Here is a 15229-nt window from a genome sequence, read left to right as displayed (position 1 = left end):
CACTGCTCCTTTCACTCCCTGCCCTTGAGATAGTCTTGTTCTGTGGTCTGTGTTAGCTTATCCTGCCTTAGTCTCTAACTGCTAACTGCTGGGATTATAGGTATGAGCCACCACACTTGACTCCTCCCTTTACATTTTAACATTCTTGGTGGAAATAGCTTCTCTGACTGCAGGATTAGAGGTTCTTCTCGGATTCATAGCCTGAGACCCAATGGAGTTTGTCAGAACTGTTGATTGCTGCACAGAAAAAGTGTTTTGAAAACTACCTTCTTTTCCTCCTCCAGACTGTGACAGAAGACAAGTATGAAATACTCCAGTCTGTGGATGATGCTGCGATTTTGATAAAAAACACAAAAGAACCCCCTTTGTCCTTGACCATCCACCTGACCTCCCCTGTTGTCAGAGAAGAAATGGAGAAAGTATTAGCCGGAGGTAGGGATGCCGAGAAAGGCCAGCAGAACATTGCAGACTTGGTGTTCCCTGTCGCTCAAATGTGCTATTCAGTTTTAGAATGCTTTGATTCGAGGATGTCGGTGTAGCTCTGACTGCCTATACTTAAATTTATGTCTCCCTTTGGCCCTGTGTTCTTGGGAGTTTGACCCAACAGTGGCACTAAAAGTGAGTAGCACTTTGCATAGGGTGTGCACCATTTCGTTTCTCATTGCCTTGAATTGTTTTGAACCTCTTTGTTAAACTTGTTTCCCTCTGAAAAAAAGTATGTCCCGGGGAATCTTACAGTGTTGCATTGCTTAGCAGCAACCAGATGACTTCTATATGAACGGCACGTAGGAGTAGCGATCGGCTAGCCCTGCAGCACAGCCTGGGTGTTTTCGTTTGGCCTCTGCCTGTGGCACTCTGAGCTTTATAGAGTCCAGGAGCTGCAGCAGACTTTTGGATAAGGTTTTAAACCATTGTGCTGTCTTCCAGCCCAGTCTTTGCACTCATCCACAATTCATGGTCTCCCTGCAGCCCTCCTGGGCCTGCTGTCAGGCCTTATCCAAATCCCTGATAGCTGGCAGAGCCAAACGACAGCATTGCTAGCTGTACCGCAGTGGAGGCTGACTTGTTGATTTTCCTTTGGCACATGTATCTGATGCCAATGACCAAAGAAAGCCCTCTTAGCTTATCCACTCAGGGACGCTGGACCTTTGACCAACAGGACTCTCTCTGTCAAGGCCTGGGGCTAGGGCAGTCCCGCCTGGTGTGCGGAGGTGGTCCCCTGTGCTACATACAGGTGGATACCTGTTTGAGAAGCAGAGAGGGAGTTCATTTCCACTCCCCCCACCTTTTTGTTTTTATTTTTGTTTTTCCTATTATAAATTCTAGCCTAGCTAATTTATGGGGAAGAAGTAAGGGAATGGGTATCTTAGAAGATAGGGTCGGCCTATCTTTTCCCTTCCCCACCGATTGTGCCTTTTAGAGTAACTTTTCTTTTTTGATTTTGGTTTTTGTTTCAGTGGTTTAAAATTTTGGAGAGGGCCTCCTAATTTTTCTAACTTCCTCTCAGCAGAGCTGATGGCAATTTAGCCTCTCCTTCCCTTGTCCAGGGTGGACACAAATTGAGATTATGGGAGACTCAGCTGCCCTTTATTTAGGAAGCTGCCACATCCCCTTTGCACCTGACAGAACCCCTTGGTCAAACTGTGCCTTGTCTTCTTATTCCATCCATGAATAGAAACGCTATCAGTCAACGACCCCCCGGACGTTCTGGACAGGCAGAAATGCCTTGCTGCCTTGGCGTCCCTCCGACACGCCAAGTGGTTCCAGGTTTGCATTTTGTTCTTCTCTTTGTCTTTTGGTAGAGAATGCCTAAGCTTTACGACATGGCTAACTTTGACCATAAAGTGTCCATAACTTTGTAGCCGTGCCGATCTTGTTAGCACCTGCAACGTGCAGCTGCTAAAGGAGCGTGCCTAAATCGATTTGACTTGACAACCCTGAGGAGGCTCATGCTGAGCAGTGGGCTGCTTTGCAGTAAGAGTAACAGGCTTCCACACACACAGGGAGCTCAGTGCTGGCCACACACACTTGGTGGCTGTGCACCCTTGCAACCGTTTACCCTTGGCAAAGCAGTGCCATGAGACTTGTGTTGTTCATGTTTGCCTGCTGTTCTCCATGGTGCCCTGAGTATGAAGAGCCTGTGCTTTCTTTCTCTAGGCCAGAGCCAATGGGCTGAAGTCATGCGTCATTGTCATCCGTGTCCTAAGGGACTTGTGTACCCGAGTGCCCTCCTGGGGTCCCCTCAGAGGATGGGTAAGTCACCTTGTGACTAGAGGTGAGGGCAGTGTTTGTCCAGACAGGCACTTTCAGCCTTTCCATAGCTTCCCAGTTGTTGATTTGGATGGCTGTTGTCATCCATCAGATCCTAGGTTGGAGTGGAGCTGTAGTAGTTTAGAAAGGAGGTGGGACCTGCCTAGGCTGTCTGCTGTGACTAGTCAGTGTTCTTGAACAACCTCCCAGCAGGGACCTAAGGCCTGTTCTTCCCAACTGCCTGGTTTTCTTTCTTTTTATTATTTTATTTTTTAAAACTGTCTGTTTCTCAACAGGCCATTATTAAGAATATTGTTTCAGGCCGGGCATTGGCAGTGCACGCCTTTAATCCCAGTACTCGGGAGAGAGAGGCAGGCGGATCTCTGTGAATTTAAGGCCAGCCAGGTCTACAGAGCAAGTTCTAGAACAGGCTCCAAAGCTATACAGAGAAACTCTGTCTCAAAAAAAAAAAAAAAATTTTTTTTTTTTTTTTGATTGGTTACATGGTTTAAGCCTAATTACCTTCTTAGGTCCTCAGTGCTGTCCCTTGGCCCATGCTGCCTTTATGAAAGTCCTCTAACCCCTGCCTAGATGTCTGATGTTGCACATTTATCTCACTGCTGCCTTTGAATCTCAGGACCCCTAAACCCCTCTAATCCAGTGACAGGGCTTCCTAGGGTATCTCCTTTTACAGCTGGAAGCTCATTGTCCCTCTTGCCTTTCAGCCTCTGGAGCTGCTATGTGAGAAGTCCATCGGCACTGCCAATAGGCCAATGGGTGCTGGTGAAGCCCTACGAAGAGTGCTGGAGTGCCTGGCATCCGGCATCGTAATGCCAGGTTGGGGCCTTGTGGTTTTCAAGGGACAGGGACAAGGATAGGGATGAAGGCCTTATAGCCACTGCCTCACTGGTCCACTGACTGGGTTAGGGACACAGCAGCTCCATGCCCCCCTGCTAGGGCCGAAGCACGTGACTACCCTCTTGCACCATCATATCCAGCCCTGTGCCGGGTCCGCAGCCGTGAATCAGGGCGGACCCAGGGCCAGTGGTGACCCACTCCCACATGACTTTGTTGCTCTAAGACACATGATTTATTTCTGTCAAGGGCTGGATGCCGAGTGGGTCACCGAGCTCGGTATGTTTTCCAGAGCTGGGTGTGGATGGGGTGCGGGGGGGTAACACACCTGGTTCCCTCAGCCAACAACTCTTATGAGACGACAAGGGATAATCCTCTGCATATCTTCCTTGTTTCCTGCCTTCAGATGGTTCTGGCATTTATGACCCTTGTGAAAAAGAAGCCACTGATGCTATTGGGCATCTAGACAGACAGCAACGGGAAGATATCACACAGAGTGCGCAGGTATAGTCGTCGCCATTGCCAACATGAGCCCTTACCCAGTCTGCACTCACTGGCTCCCAGTTCCATTACTGGGCATTTGAAGGGCAGCCCCTGGAACATAGGCTCAGGTTGGGGACCAAGGCAAAGGCATGGTGTCTGATACAGGGAGCCCCAATCTGGACTGCTTCTTTGTTCTGGTGCCACATGGGATTGTTGTCTGTCTCTTGCCCTGCCCTACTGCCATGTTGGCACAGCGAGGGCAGTGAGCCACAGCTTTGCTGTGAGGACTGCTCTGGGGGTTCTTCCCCGCAGCTCCACCACCTGACTCCATGTGGCAGCCAGCCCCCAGGTTGGGGTCTCCTGTACTCATCTTGAGGGGGGTGGTCACAGGCTGGCACTCCCCCACAGCAAGGTTGGGCCTGAGTTGTCAGGCCCTGCCCTGGCTGTCGGGGGACCCCTTGCTGACCTAGGGGAGACTATTAGCAGACCCCCCCAGCTCCCATCCCATCTCAGAAGGCATTAGTGAGCGCACATATGGTACCTGTGGCATGAGGCAACTGAGTCAGATTCCTATTCCTTTCTCTAGCATGCTCTGCGGCTCGCTGCTTTCGGTCAACTCCATAAAGTCCTAGGAATGGACCCCCTGCCTTCCAAAATGCCCAAGAAACCAAAGAACGAGAACCCAGTGGACTACACTGGTAAGGACATGTGGGCACTGATGACAGGGCTCTCTCCATAGTGCTGTCTGCATATCTCAGGTGCTTCTTCTTGGTCTCTTTTCAGTTCAAATCCCCCCCAGCACCACCTATGCCATCACACCCATGAAACGCCCCATTGAAGAGGATGGGGAGGAGAAGTCTCCCAGCAAAAAGAAAAAGAAGATCCAGAAGAAAGGTAGGAACATGCTCTGACTTGTGCCCCCTTTTCTTTGCCTGGTCACTGTACGTCTGGAAGTGATAAGTTTGCTCTTTTGCTTTTGCTTTGTCTTTTTTTTTTCCTGGTAGGTCATATTAAAAACCTTCCTTTACTTTTTTTAAAAATCTGTGTGTGTTTGAAAAGAATTTGTGTGGGTGTGAGTGTACGTGTGGTGTGGTGTTCATGGGAGGCTAGAGGACAACCTTGGCCTGTCCTTGCCTTCCACCTTGTTTTTTTAGACAGGGTCTCTTTGTTGTTTCCTGCTGGGTAGGCCAGGCTAGATGCCTCATGGGCTTCCTGGAGATTCTTTTGCTTCCACCTCCTGTCTAGCCATGGGAGTGTGGAGATCACAGATGTTTTTCATCCCATGTGGCTTAATGTGAGCACTCAGGATCTGAACTCTCAGGCGATTCATAGTAGGCTTTTTGGCCTCTCAGCCATCTTCTCAACCTTTGATATTTATTTATTCGTTCATCCATTTGTTTATTTGTTTGTTGGTTTGTTGAGACCATTTGTTCTCTGTTATCATGTAGCTCTAGACGTCCTTGAACTGGCTATATAGACCAGGCTGCCCTTGATGTTTAATTATTGTAAAAGCCTAATGTCTGGGTCTTGTGACTCACATCTCTAATCCCAGAGCCCATGAGGTGAGAAAACTGCTGTGACTTCAAGTCTGTGCTGAGATACAGAGTGAGAGAGAACCTTTTTCATCACCCCACTTTCTCCCAAAACTAGTAACTGGCACAGGTGCAGTGATAGGGTCCCATGGTAAGTTGCACCTCTACTGGCTGCAGGAGCGACTCAGGCCAGGTCATGTGCCACAGAGTCATGTAGTAGTCTTTAGTTTTGGCTTTTCTGGGCTCTGGAAGTTTCATCCTGTCTTGCTTTGTTCTCTTCTTAGAGGAGAAGGCTGAACCTCCTCAAGCTATGAATGCCCTGATGAGGCTGAACCAGCTGAAGCCAGGGCTGCAGTACAAGCTGATCTCCCAGACAGGTCCTGTTCATGCCCCCATATTCACCATGTCTGTGGAGGTAGATGGGAGTACCTTTGAGGCTTCAGGGCCATCTAAAAAGACCGCCAAACTACATGTGGCTGTAAAGGTAAGTAGGATGGATACTCCTTGCTGAACAGAAAACGTACTTCCCTCTAGGCTTCCGCTTGCAGACTGACTGTGTGCATCTCAGAAAGTCTGTAGAAACACAGGGAGTTAGATTTTTTGATTGTTTGCCAAGTCACATGTCACATGTTCAGAAGCAATGTGAGAAACTAAGAGGAAAAAAAAATAAACAAACAAGCAAACCTTTGCAGGTAGCTAAGATTGTGCTGCAAGTTATCCTAGGAAGCTCTGCAGTATGGGGAGGACTTTTGTAGGTGGTTCCTTGAAAGCCTTCTGTCATCTGAGCCCTGGGTCTGTCTGCTCTACAGGTGTTACAAGACATGGGCTTGCCAACAGGCGCTGAAGGCAGAGAATCCAGCAAGGGAGAGGACTCAGCTGAGGAGTCAGATGGGAAGCCAACAGTAGTGGCCCCGCCCCCTGTGGTAGAAGCTGTCTCCAACCCTAGTTCTGTCTTCCCTTCAGATGCCACTACTGAGGTGAGCCTGTGGTGGGTGCTGGGAATGATGCTGTGTGCATGGTGGGTGATATTACCGGGACAGAGCAGGTAGTCACTAGTCCTTATATGCAGGACAGAGCCAGGGATGTCCAACCTGTGGCCTAACGTGAAATCCTGAAATTACTTCAGACATTCTGAGATTGTTTTGCAGTTTTTGGGTCTTTTTGTAACTGGAGTGAATGTTTCTCAAACTTGAACTTGTTTTTTTTCCCCCATTTTATCATTTAGGTATGTGTATCTTTTGTCTGTGTGTATGTCTATGCAACACATGTGTGCAGTGCATTCAAATTCATTGAAACTGGAGTTTAGAAAGGTTGAGGCCAGGTGATTGATGGTGGCGCATGCTTTTAATCCCAACACTCAGGAGGCAGAGGCAAGTGGATCTTTCTCTGAGTTTGAGGACAGCCTGGTCTACAGAACGACTCCCAGGACAGCCAGAGCTACACAGAGAAATGCTGTCTTGAAAAACAAAACAAAAACCAAAGGTTGTGAGCCACCATGTAGATGCTGGGAACCAAATCCATGTCTTGAGAGAGTTGTCAGTACTTTTAACCATTGAGGCATCTCTCTAGCCCCTGAATCATTTTCCCACTTTACTATAATAAGCCCCATGGCAATTTCATTTTTTTATTATTTTTATTACATTCATTATTGTGTTTATGTGCATGCTCAAGGGCATGAGAACCCACAGCGCATATTTAGTGGTCATAGTATAACTTGTAGAAGTCTGCTTTTACTGTGTGGGTTCTAGAGACTGAACTTGTGTATCAGACTTGGCAGCAAGCGTCTTTACCCATTGAGCCGAGCCATCTTTCTGGTCCTTGTGTGTAAGCTTGGTATACAGTAATGTTTTGCAATGTCAAAAGGTTTGACTCACCTGCCGGATCTTAAGTGACCTGCAAAGGGAGCTGTGGAGCCCAGACCTGTACCCAGGAAGCCAGAACAGCGTGGGTGGAGCTGGTTGTATCACTGAGACATGTCAGCTGGTCCAGATCCAGTGAGAGGGCTTGGCTCAGTAACTATGGCTTCTGGGTAGTGAAGTGCCCAAATCTAATTTAGTGGGTTTTCTTTGTGCTTTCCCTGAGGACGTCAAGCAGCAGGGGCCAATATTGACTAAGCATGGCAAGAATCCGGTTATGGAGCTTAATGAGAAGAGGCGTGGCCTCAAATATGAGCTCATTTCTGAGACTGGGGGCAGCCACGACAAACGATTTGTTATGGAGGTGAGTAATTTGGTGGCTAGAGGAAACCCTGAGCTTCCTGGGAAATCAGTTCTGTGGGAGAGGCCTGGGCCTCTGTGGAAAGGTTTAAGCTAGACCCTTACAATGAGAGGAGGGAGGTACTGGGTTAGCTCAGTTCCCACACAGTGTCTTTTCCACAGGTTGAAGTGGATGGACAGAAGTTTCAAGGTGCTGGTTCAAACAAAAAGGTGGCAAAGGCTTATGCTGCTCTTGCTGCATTAGAAAAGCTTTTTCCTGATGCCCCCCTGGCCCTTGAAGCCAGCAAAAAGAAAAGAGCCCCTGTACCTGTCCGAGGTGGACCTAAATTTGCTGCCAAGGTGAGGATGCAACTTTGACCCCTCTGGCCTTGGGTAGGAATTTGGTTGATCTGAGGGTGGGGTGAAACCCACTCCTATGCAATCTCTTTCAGCCACACAATCCTGGCTTCGGCATGGGAGGCCCCATGCATAATGAGGTACCCCCACCTCCCAACCTTCGAGGCCGGGGCAGAGGAGGGAATATCCGTGGACGAGGACGAGGGCGAGGATTTGGTGGCGCCAACCATGGAGGAGGCTACATGAATGCTGGTGAGGGTCCTCCTCTGTGACACTACTGGCATACTTTAGGGATGTTTAGTGTACCTTTCCTTGGGAGGAAGGTGCAGGATGGGTGAATATCTGTTCTGGAACCTGTCTGTTTTCTTGCAGGTGCTGGATATGGAAGCTATGGGTATGGCAGCAATTCGGCCACAGCAGGCTACAGTAAGTGTGAGATCTTTCTGTCTGCACTTGGGAAGCTGCGGCAGCGTAGTCTGGGTCTGAGTTAGGGTAGGGTGCTGACCTCAGCATCTCTGAGGTTCAGGGCCACCAGCCGTACCTTTTTGCGGTGATTAGGTTAACCGGCCCTCAAGTCCCTATCCCCAAAGTGTGTCCTTGACAGTTTTAATGCTAACACACTCTGTGTACCGCCTAAGTTCCTTTGAAGTCGGCTTTTTAAATTTCTCTGCTTTAAGCACCAGTCTTTGAGAATGCGCCTTCCTGCCCGTGCACTGCTCTTTGTCGTGAGAAGGAGCCTTCATTGGGGGGTCACATGAGCAGAGAAATCTAAAACCTGAATTTCAAATGTGGCGCTCTGTGCCCTTTTTCAAAAGAATTCTAATTTCTTCTCTCTGCTCTGTCTCCCCCTTTTGTAGGTGACTTTTTCACAGACTGCTACGGCTATCATGATTTTGGGGCTTCCTAGAGCGTCTAAAAGTATTGACACAAAATCAACTTTTTACTCCAATTTCCTCCAACTCCAAAACCCAAAGTGTCCGTGCTGTGTCCCTGTGCTTCACTGGGGTTCTCAACCGTGGCTTTCCACCGCAGCCTGTCTGAAACTGTTAGCCTGCAGACTTAAGACAATGGCAGTGTCTATCATGAATTTGCCTTTGAACTTGGTCATTTCGAAGTTCACACTAAGTGGAAAAAAAAACCTTTTTCTCAGATTTTTTTCTTTCTTTCTTTTTTTCTTCTTTTTTTTTTTCTTTTTTGTGCATCCTCGCACAGAATTCAGAATTGTAGAGCCAGCGTTGTTCAGCATCAAGGCAAAAGCCCATCTTTGCTTTTTATGGAAAGCATTTCTTTATTTAAAGAGACAGATAATGGCACGTTTTAATCTACCTTTGTCTTAATTTACAGCAGGTTTTGTATGCATTTTTAACCTTTTCACCAACTTTCACATCTCATTGATGCCTTTGGCAGTGTGAAAACCATTTCAGCATATCTGGTACAGAGCAGCTGACTTTCCTTGCCCTTTTAAGGAGCATGTAACCTCTGGGATGGCCGGGACTGTGTACTGCACAGAGCAGGGCCTCCCACCTTTTGTAAATGCTCTGGTGGATCAGTAAGGTGAAGCGGTTCTGTGGCTGCTTTAGTTAAAAGAGTGAACTTGCAAAGGCATCAAAACTGCGCTTCCGTTACCTGTGTGAGAAATGAGACAGGCTTGAAAGGAGAGAATAACGTGAAATTTTGCAAGTCTGATCACAACTATCAATGCATGAACTTCCTGGATTGGGTTTGAGGTTTTCTTTTTCACAATGAGCCTTTAAAACTGAGCTGGAAGAGGCCCACACATCCTCAGATTTTTTTTTTTTTCTAACAGAACTGGTTTTGGCCCAACGAGGATCTACATTGCTTGGCATCTAGAAATTTCTCCCCGTGTGTAAAGTGCAAGGCCCCTTCTTTCTGGTGGGAATCCTTGTGATACTAATGGTTAGGCTTCTGCTCTGTAGTCTTTGCTACAGATCTGCCCCTGCTTTGACTTGCAAGATTTGACGTTTATTCAGGCAAAAAATGGCCAAAATGGTTTTTGTGTGATTTCCCCAAGGTTTAAAAGTCAGTGAAACTTTCTAAGACTTTGCATGATGTATTTTATTTTATTTTTATTTTTTAGAAAGTTATTGTTTGCAAATAATGCTTTTTTATACCAAGAAATAGTTCTGAATGACATTGAAAACCTACCCTTTCCTTATTACTATTCTTATTTTTTAAATGAATACATGTTAAAGTAATGAGCCCTCCGTACTGGCGTCTTCATTCATGCCCAGCTTCAAGCAGGCAACTCAGTTGCTCAGCATAGGACCCTGGGGAAGCCAAAGCAGGGGCCTGGAGGAGGTGCTCGGGTTGGGATTGGGAGTGATCTGGAGCCCTGGGCCTCCCAGTATCCTCACTGAGCCTCCATGTGTTTGCTTTCTTGCATTGTGGGACACTTCCTCCTCTGCAGTGTTGTGGCTTTGTGATGGGGTGGGAGAGGTCTGTCTAAAGAAGAGCTTTCACAGGGGTATTACCTCTCCCAGTGCTTGTGCCATTAGCAGGGGGGAGGGAGGGACATTAGTGTGTGGGGGGGTGTATATCCACCAGTGGGTAGAGGGAAGGCTTAGTGCCTTTAGTTCTCAACCTGGGGAGGAAGAACAGGCTGAATGGGAATATCTCTTTTCCCTTCTTCCTGTCTGGGGCTGATGAGGTTTACTGGGCTAAAGGTCTGCATGCTGAGGCTACTTACTCTGGGAATTCAGGCTTTTGGGAGCTCCCAAGACCCCTGTTGAGCACTGGGAAATGTTCTGTCTTCTCCTGAGCCTGGGGGCGGGAACTTCTTTCTGCAGTGAGGCTGAAGCCCTGCCCTGCCCTGCCCTGTCCCCCTCACTCCATCCAAAGTCTCCAATAGGGAACACATTGATAGACCCAGTGATCAGAAATGGGGGCTAGAGACTGTAGCAGCCACAGTGCTAGCTCCTCAGTTTTGCTACTGAGGCCCCGATTCAAACATTTAACCTCAATCTGTGCTTGCCTTCTCATGAGACTAAGGACACACTCTATGCCTTTAGCTGTGTGTTGTTTACACCAAGGAAGGAGACTGGGCAAGTGTTTTGAGTCTCAAGTCATTGTCTTAAGAGCACTTCGTCTTTGAGGACCATGATGGTTTTAGGGACCTTATGGCAAGGCATCTCCTGGGGTCCTCAAGATTTGTGCCTGTTGAGCTCATTTCCTGCACGGAGGGGAAAGGGGGTGGCTCACTGCTTTGGGTGCTTTGCTTTTCCTGTCACCGTTGGGGACATCTGGGTAGCCGTCAGCTAGTCCTGAATGTCATCCACGCTCGGAGCCCATCTCATTGTAATGTTGACATCTGCAAAGCTGCTGTCGTGCTGCTGCTTGGCAAAGACCCCTTGTCATCAGCTGAGGGTGAGTGGAGCTGAAGGCTGGGCTGGCTTAAGCCAGGCTGCCTTGACCAGCAGAGCCTCGTGCTCCAATCTGTTCCTCGCTGCTCTGAGCAGTAAGCTGTGGGCCAGCCTTCAGGGCCCACAGCTGCTGCCTTTCTCCCCTCCCAGCCCGCACCCTGGGACCCTCCACCTGATCTGCTGCTTCCCTGTTTAGGTCAGTTCTACAGCAATGGAGGGCATTCTGGGAATTCCGGTGGTGGAGGCAGCGGGGGCGGTGGTGGCTCATCCAGCTACAGCTCCTACTACCAAGGAGACAGCTACAACTCATCAGTGCCCCCGAAGAATGCTGGGAAGAAGCCGCTGCATGGGGGCCAGCAGAAACCCTCCTACAGCTCGGGCTACCAGTCCCACCAGAGCCAGCAGCAACCCTACAACCAGAGCCAGTACAGCAGCTACGGCACGCCGCAGGGCAAGCAGAAAGGCTATGGCCACGGGCAGGGCAGCTACTCCTACTCCAACTCCTACAACTCCCCTGGTGGTGGTGGGGGCTCCGACTACAGCTACGACAGCAAATTCAGTGAGTTGGCGTCCACTGTCCACCTCCTGGTTGGGGATGGCTAAAAGCTCAGCTCTAGCCAGGAACTAACTGTGAGGCACTCTGGAAGACTGAGTATAGGGAGAAATCTGGAAACATCACCCTGGGTCATAGGTCCCTTCCCTGTCTCCATCTATGGCTGAGGCCTCTGCCTCTATGCTGTGGCTAGGTACCAGCATGAAAGTTGCAAGGCTGCTTCCTGGAACTTCTCAGGGGCTGTGTTAGATCCAGCTCCTCAGTGAACCAGCCTCATGCACTGGCCTCAGCCTCGTGTGCACTGTCACCCCATAGGTTTGAGTAAGTGCAAGTTTGGCTTTAGGACAGAACAGCAGCCATCAGAAGGATTGGGGACTTAATATGCTGTGGGGGTGGAGGACAGTAAAGCATTATGTCCCAGGGGAGAAGAGGCAGGTGGGAAGATGAGACAGACTGACTTCAGAGTGGGTGACTGTGACAGGGCTTGCCACCAAAGCTCCTCACCTATCTGTCCTTGGACCCAGGCCCTAATCACACTGATTTTTTTTTCCCCCTCAGACTACAGTGGTAGTGGAGGTCGCAGTGGCGGGAACAGCTATGGCTCCAGTGGGTCATCCTACAACACAGGCTCACATGGGGGTTACGGCGGAGGTTCTGGGGGCAGCTCTTCATACCAAGGCAAACAAGGTGGGCCTGGAGAGCAAGTGGCCCGGCGGGAGGTGGGGGCGGAGCTTTAGAGGCACAGAACTTTACAGGAGCAGGGCCACTGTGACGGGGGCTATATGACAACTGCTGCTGGTTTCCCTTGGGGGCTGGACTTGGGCTCTGGCCACACCTACTGCTCAGTCTTCTCAGAGACCTCAAGTTGCCCAACTCTTAAATGTTGGCACCAACTTGAAGAGCCATTTGTGTCAGAGGGACTGAACTGAGCTGTGGGACCCCTATCTCTGGTCCGTCAGTCAGCACTTGACATGAGCCCCTAAAGGCAAAGTTTTTCCACATCTTGGGGTAGCAGTGAGTGATAGGCCTGTGTATCAAAGCAGGAGCCCACTGGACTGCCACCCTGGGGTACAGTAGTGTGTAAGTGTTGCCTGGACCTCTGTTCTCTAAGCTAGCTCCATCTTGCAGGAGGCTACTCATCACAGTCGAACTACAGCTCTCCTGGGTCCAGCCAGAGCTACAGTGGCCCTTCCAGCTCCTACCAGTCCTCACAAGGCGGCTACAGTCGGAACACAGAGCACAGCATGAACTACCAGTACAGATAAAGGCCCAGACTGCCCCTTCTCACCTCCTGCACCTCTGCCTCCAACTCGTCTTGGGAGATTGAGTCTGCACATCACCAGTTGCCATGTCCACTGGCGCAGTGCCCACCCGTCCACGTTGCCGACGTTGCCACGCTGTGAGGTGTGGTGGTCCTTGGGACCCGTGCCGTGACCCCTATTTAGCTGTGTTTGGGACTCCGTGTCTTCAGTGGTTTGTTAGTTGCCATTACACCTTGTCTGAGTAGTGTTCGAGTTCTTGCCGTGTGGTATCCCTCTGTCTGTTTTTGCCTGGTGTGAATTCCATCGGGTGTCCTTAAATAGTTGCAGAAGGGATACATCATCTGTTAATGCTTTTTGTGAAGTGAGTTAAATGAGCTTTCTTTATTTTAATGCTTTAGTGTTTCAGTTTTATAAGTGAAAATTTTATTTTAAAAAACGGTGGGAAAGAGTGGTTTTTGTTTGTTTGTTTTGATTTTTTGTTTTTGGTTTTGTTTTTTTGGTGTTTTTTTTTTTTTTTGGTGTGTCTGGATTATTCAGGCAGTACATTTGAATTCTGCTGAATGTAGACAAATAAAGAAACAAAACTGTGCTTGTCTCAGGTCTGGGTGTCTCTAAGCAGTGGGGAAGTAGGGCACAGAAGACCCTGGTTACTGGAGAGTCCAGCTGCAGGCTTTCTCGTGTCTTCTCTTTTTGGATGGTGTTTCTGCTCCTGGTTCTCATTCACTGTTTGTGGCCCTGGCCGACTTCAGACTTGCAGCACCCCTCCCGCCTCAGCCTCCCGAGCGCTGAGATGACAGGTTCTTCATGAAATTTCTTTCTTTTCTTTTATTGCTTGTATGCATGTCTGTGTGAGGGTGTTGGAACCTGGAGTGGGCTGGCATGTAGTACAGGGAATTGAACCCAGGTTCTCTAGAAGAGCAGGCAGTGCTCTTAACCTCTGAGCTAGCTCTCCAGTCCCTGAAGTTCTTTGTTTTCTTTTGTGTTTTTAAAAATTTACTTAGTTTTTTATGTATCCAACATTATGCGTCCATGTATGCCTGCTCATCAGAAGAGGGCACCAGATCTCATGGATAGTTGTGAACCACTACTGGGAATTAAACTCAGGACCTCTGGAAGATCAGGCAGTGTTCTTAACCTCTGAACCATCTCTCCAGCTCCTTGATGGAATTTTAAGTGTAATACCACATCGTGGCAGGCAGACTGTCCCTCTTAAGCTGTGTAACTCAGTTGGGAAACCACAAGGGAGAGCTAGGTAAAGTTTCCCCAGCTTCAGCCCTGCCTGGAGGTACTGTGAAAATGGGCTGGGACTTCCTGAGTTCCTAAGGGTACTGGTTGTCAATGTCAGAGGTCTTTGCCCCCAGGTGAAGTTCTGACTGTAGGGTGGGATGCTGCCCAAAGTCCCGATTACATTGAAAGAGTCTTGGAGTGCTGCACATGCCTGTACCAGGGAAGGCCTCTCATTTGTGCTCACAGAGGGCATCCAGACTTCAATTCACGCTGTTGGGAGGAGCCCAAGCACCATCATCAGACCCTTCCTCGCCTTGTCAGCCACTTCTCTTCCGAGCACCTACACTGCTGCCAGCCTGAGTTTGGTGTCCCTTGGCTTCATATGTAACAGGTTACTCATAAGAAGATCTGTATGCTGCTCCAGGCTCCTGCTTCATTGCAGGAAGTCAGCTAGGGAGATGATCTCTCTGGTGCAAGAAAGGGACACAAGGGTCGCTTAGGTGAAGTAATAGGCTGAGGGAAGAGTCCTTTAGAACTACTCTGAAGACCAGAACAGCAATTGTACCCTCAGCCAGCTGACTTTCCCGTCGAGCTACCATCTGGGTAATGGCACCCTCCTACCACACTGAAGTTTCCCAGTGGACACTCAGCCAGCAACAAATCCAAGCTCATCAATGCAGTAAGCTGCCATCAGGAACCCTGGGAGCCTGCTGCTGGCCCTTCATCTGTGCAGTGCTGGGAGGCCTTCCTGGCAGTTGGCCCTCCAGACCTAGGAAGCCAACCCAGGGAGCTGCTGCCCCTTCCCTCCCCAGTAGTAAGAAGAAGACAGGAGTTCTTTTATGATGGACACACTCCTTGGGCTCTGTTCTCCAGGTTGCTTTGGGTGTAGTCTCGTGTCCTCTATGATCAGTGGTCATCAGGAGTCTCCGCAGGACGGGGCAGGAGTCATGGTTTTCCTCGTACTTGGTGTGTCGGCCTAGGCCTGAACTCCAGAGGAGGGGACGAAAGGCCACATTTGGTCTCTTAACCGGGCTGCGACCGAGACCTTCCACATACTTGAGCACTGCCCCTGGGACTTGGCATGTCTCCCTGGACTGTGACAGCCAGTCTCACCTACCAACTTACTATCCATTTG

General features: G+C 49.2%; 1 protein-coding gene across 11 annotated transcripts in view; it reads left to right on the top strand.

Annotated features, from left to right (window-relative positions):
* Positions 1 to 13455, top strand: part of Ilf3 (interleukin enhancer binding factor 3) — a 42097-nt gene extending 28642 nt beyond the window's left edge. For 4 of the 11 annotated variants that reach the window (XM_048446487.3, XM_048446486.3, XM_048446484.3 and 1 more), the window contains 16 exons: positions 285 to 432; positions 1676 to 1767; positions 2158 to 2253; positions 2976 to 3087; positions 3512 to 3609; positions 4175 to 4286; positions 4372 to 4482; positions 5405 to 5604; positions 5930 to 6097; positions 7203 to 7340; positions 7499 to 7675; positions 7768 to 7924; positions 8045 to 8098; positions 11249 to 11611; positions 12164 to 12292; positions 12734 to 13455. In XM_048446487.3, coding sequence (XP_048302444.2) covers positions 285 to 432; positions 1676 to 1767; positions 2158 to 2253; positions 2976 to 3087; positions 3512 to 3609; positions 4175 to 4286; positions 4372 to 4482; positions 5405 to 5604; positions 5930 to 6097; positions 7203 to 7340; positions 7499 to 7675; positions 7768 to 7924; positions 8045 to 8098; positions 11249 to 11611; positions 12164 to 12292; positions 12734 to 12870 — 2292 coding nt within the window. In that variant the 3' untranslated portion in view covers positions 12871 to 13455. Of the gene's footprint in view, positions 1 to 284; positions 433 to 1675; positions 1768 to 2157; positions 2254 to 2975; positions 3088 to 3511; positions 3610 to 4174; positions 4287 to 4371; positions 4483 to 5404; positions 5605 to 5929; positions 6098 to 7202; positions 7341 to 7498; positions 7676 to 7767; positions 7925 to 8044; positions 8099 to 8529; positions 9898 to 11248; positions 11612 to 12163; positions 12293 to 12733 lie in introns of those variants that run through there. The other 7 variants (XM_048446485.3, XM_048446483.3, XM_048446492.3 and 4 more) reach the window with 5 other exon arrangements.
* The last annotated feature ends 1774 nt before the right edge of the window (positions 13456 to 15229 follow it).

This window comes from Myodes glareolus, chromosome 4, assembly GCF_982192425.1.
Source record: "Myodes glareolus chromosome 4, mMyoGla1.1, whole genome shotgun sequence".
NCBI lineage: Eukaryota > Metazoa > Chordata > Mammalia > Rodentia > Cricetidae > Myodes > Myodes glareolus.
This window is presented reverse-complemented; position numbering and strand designations above follow the sequence as displayed.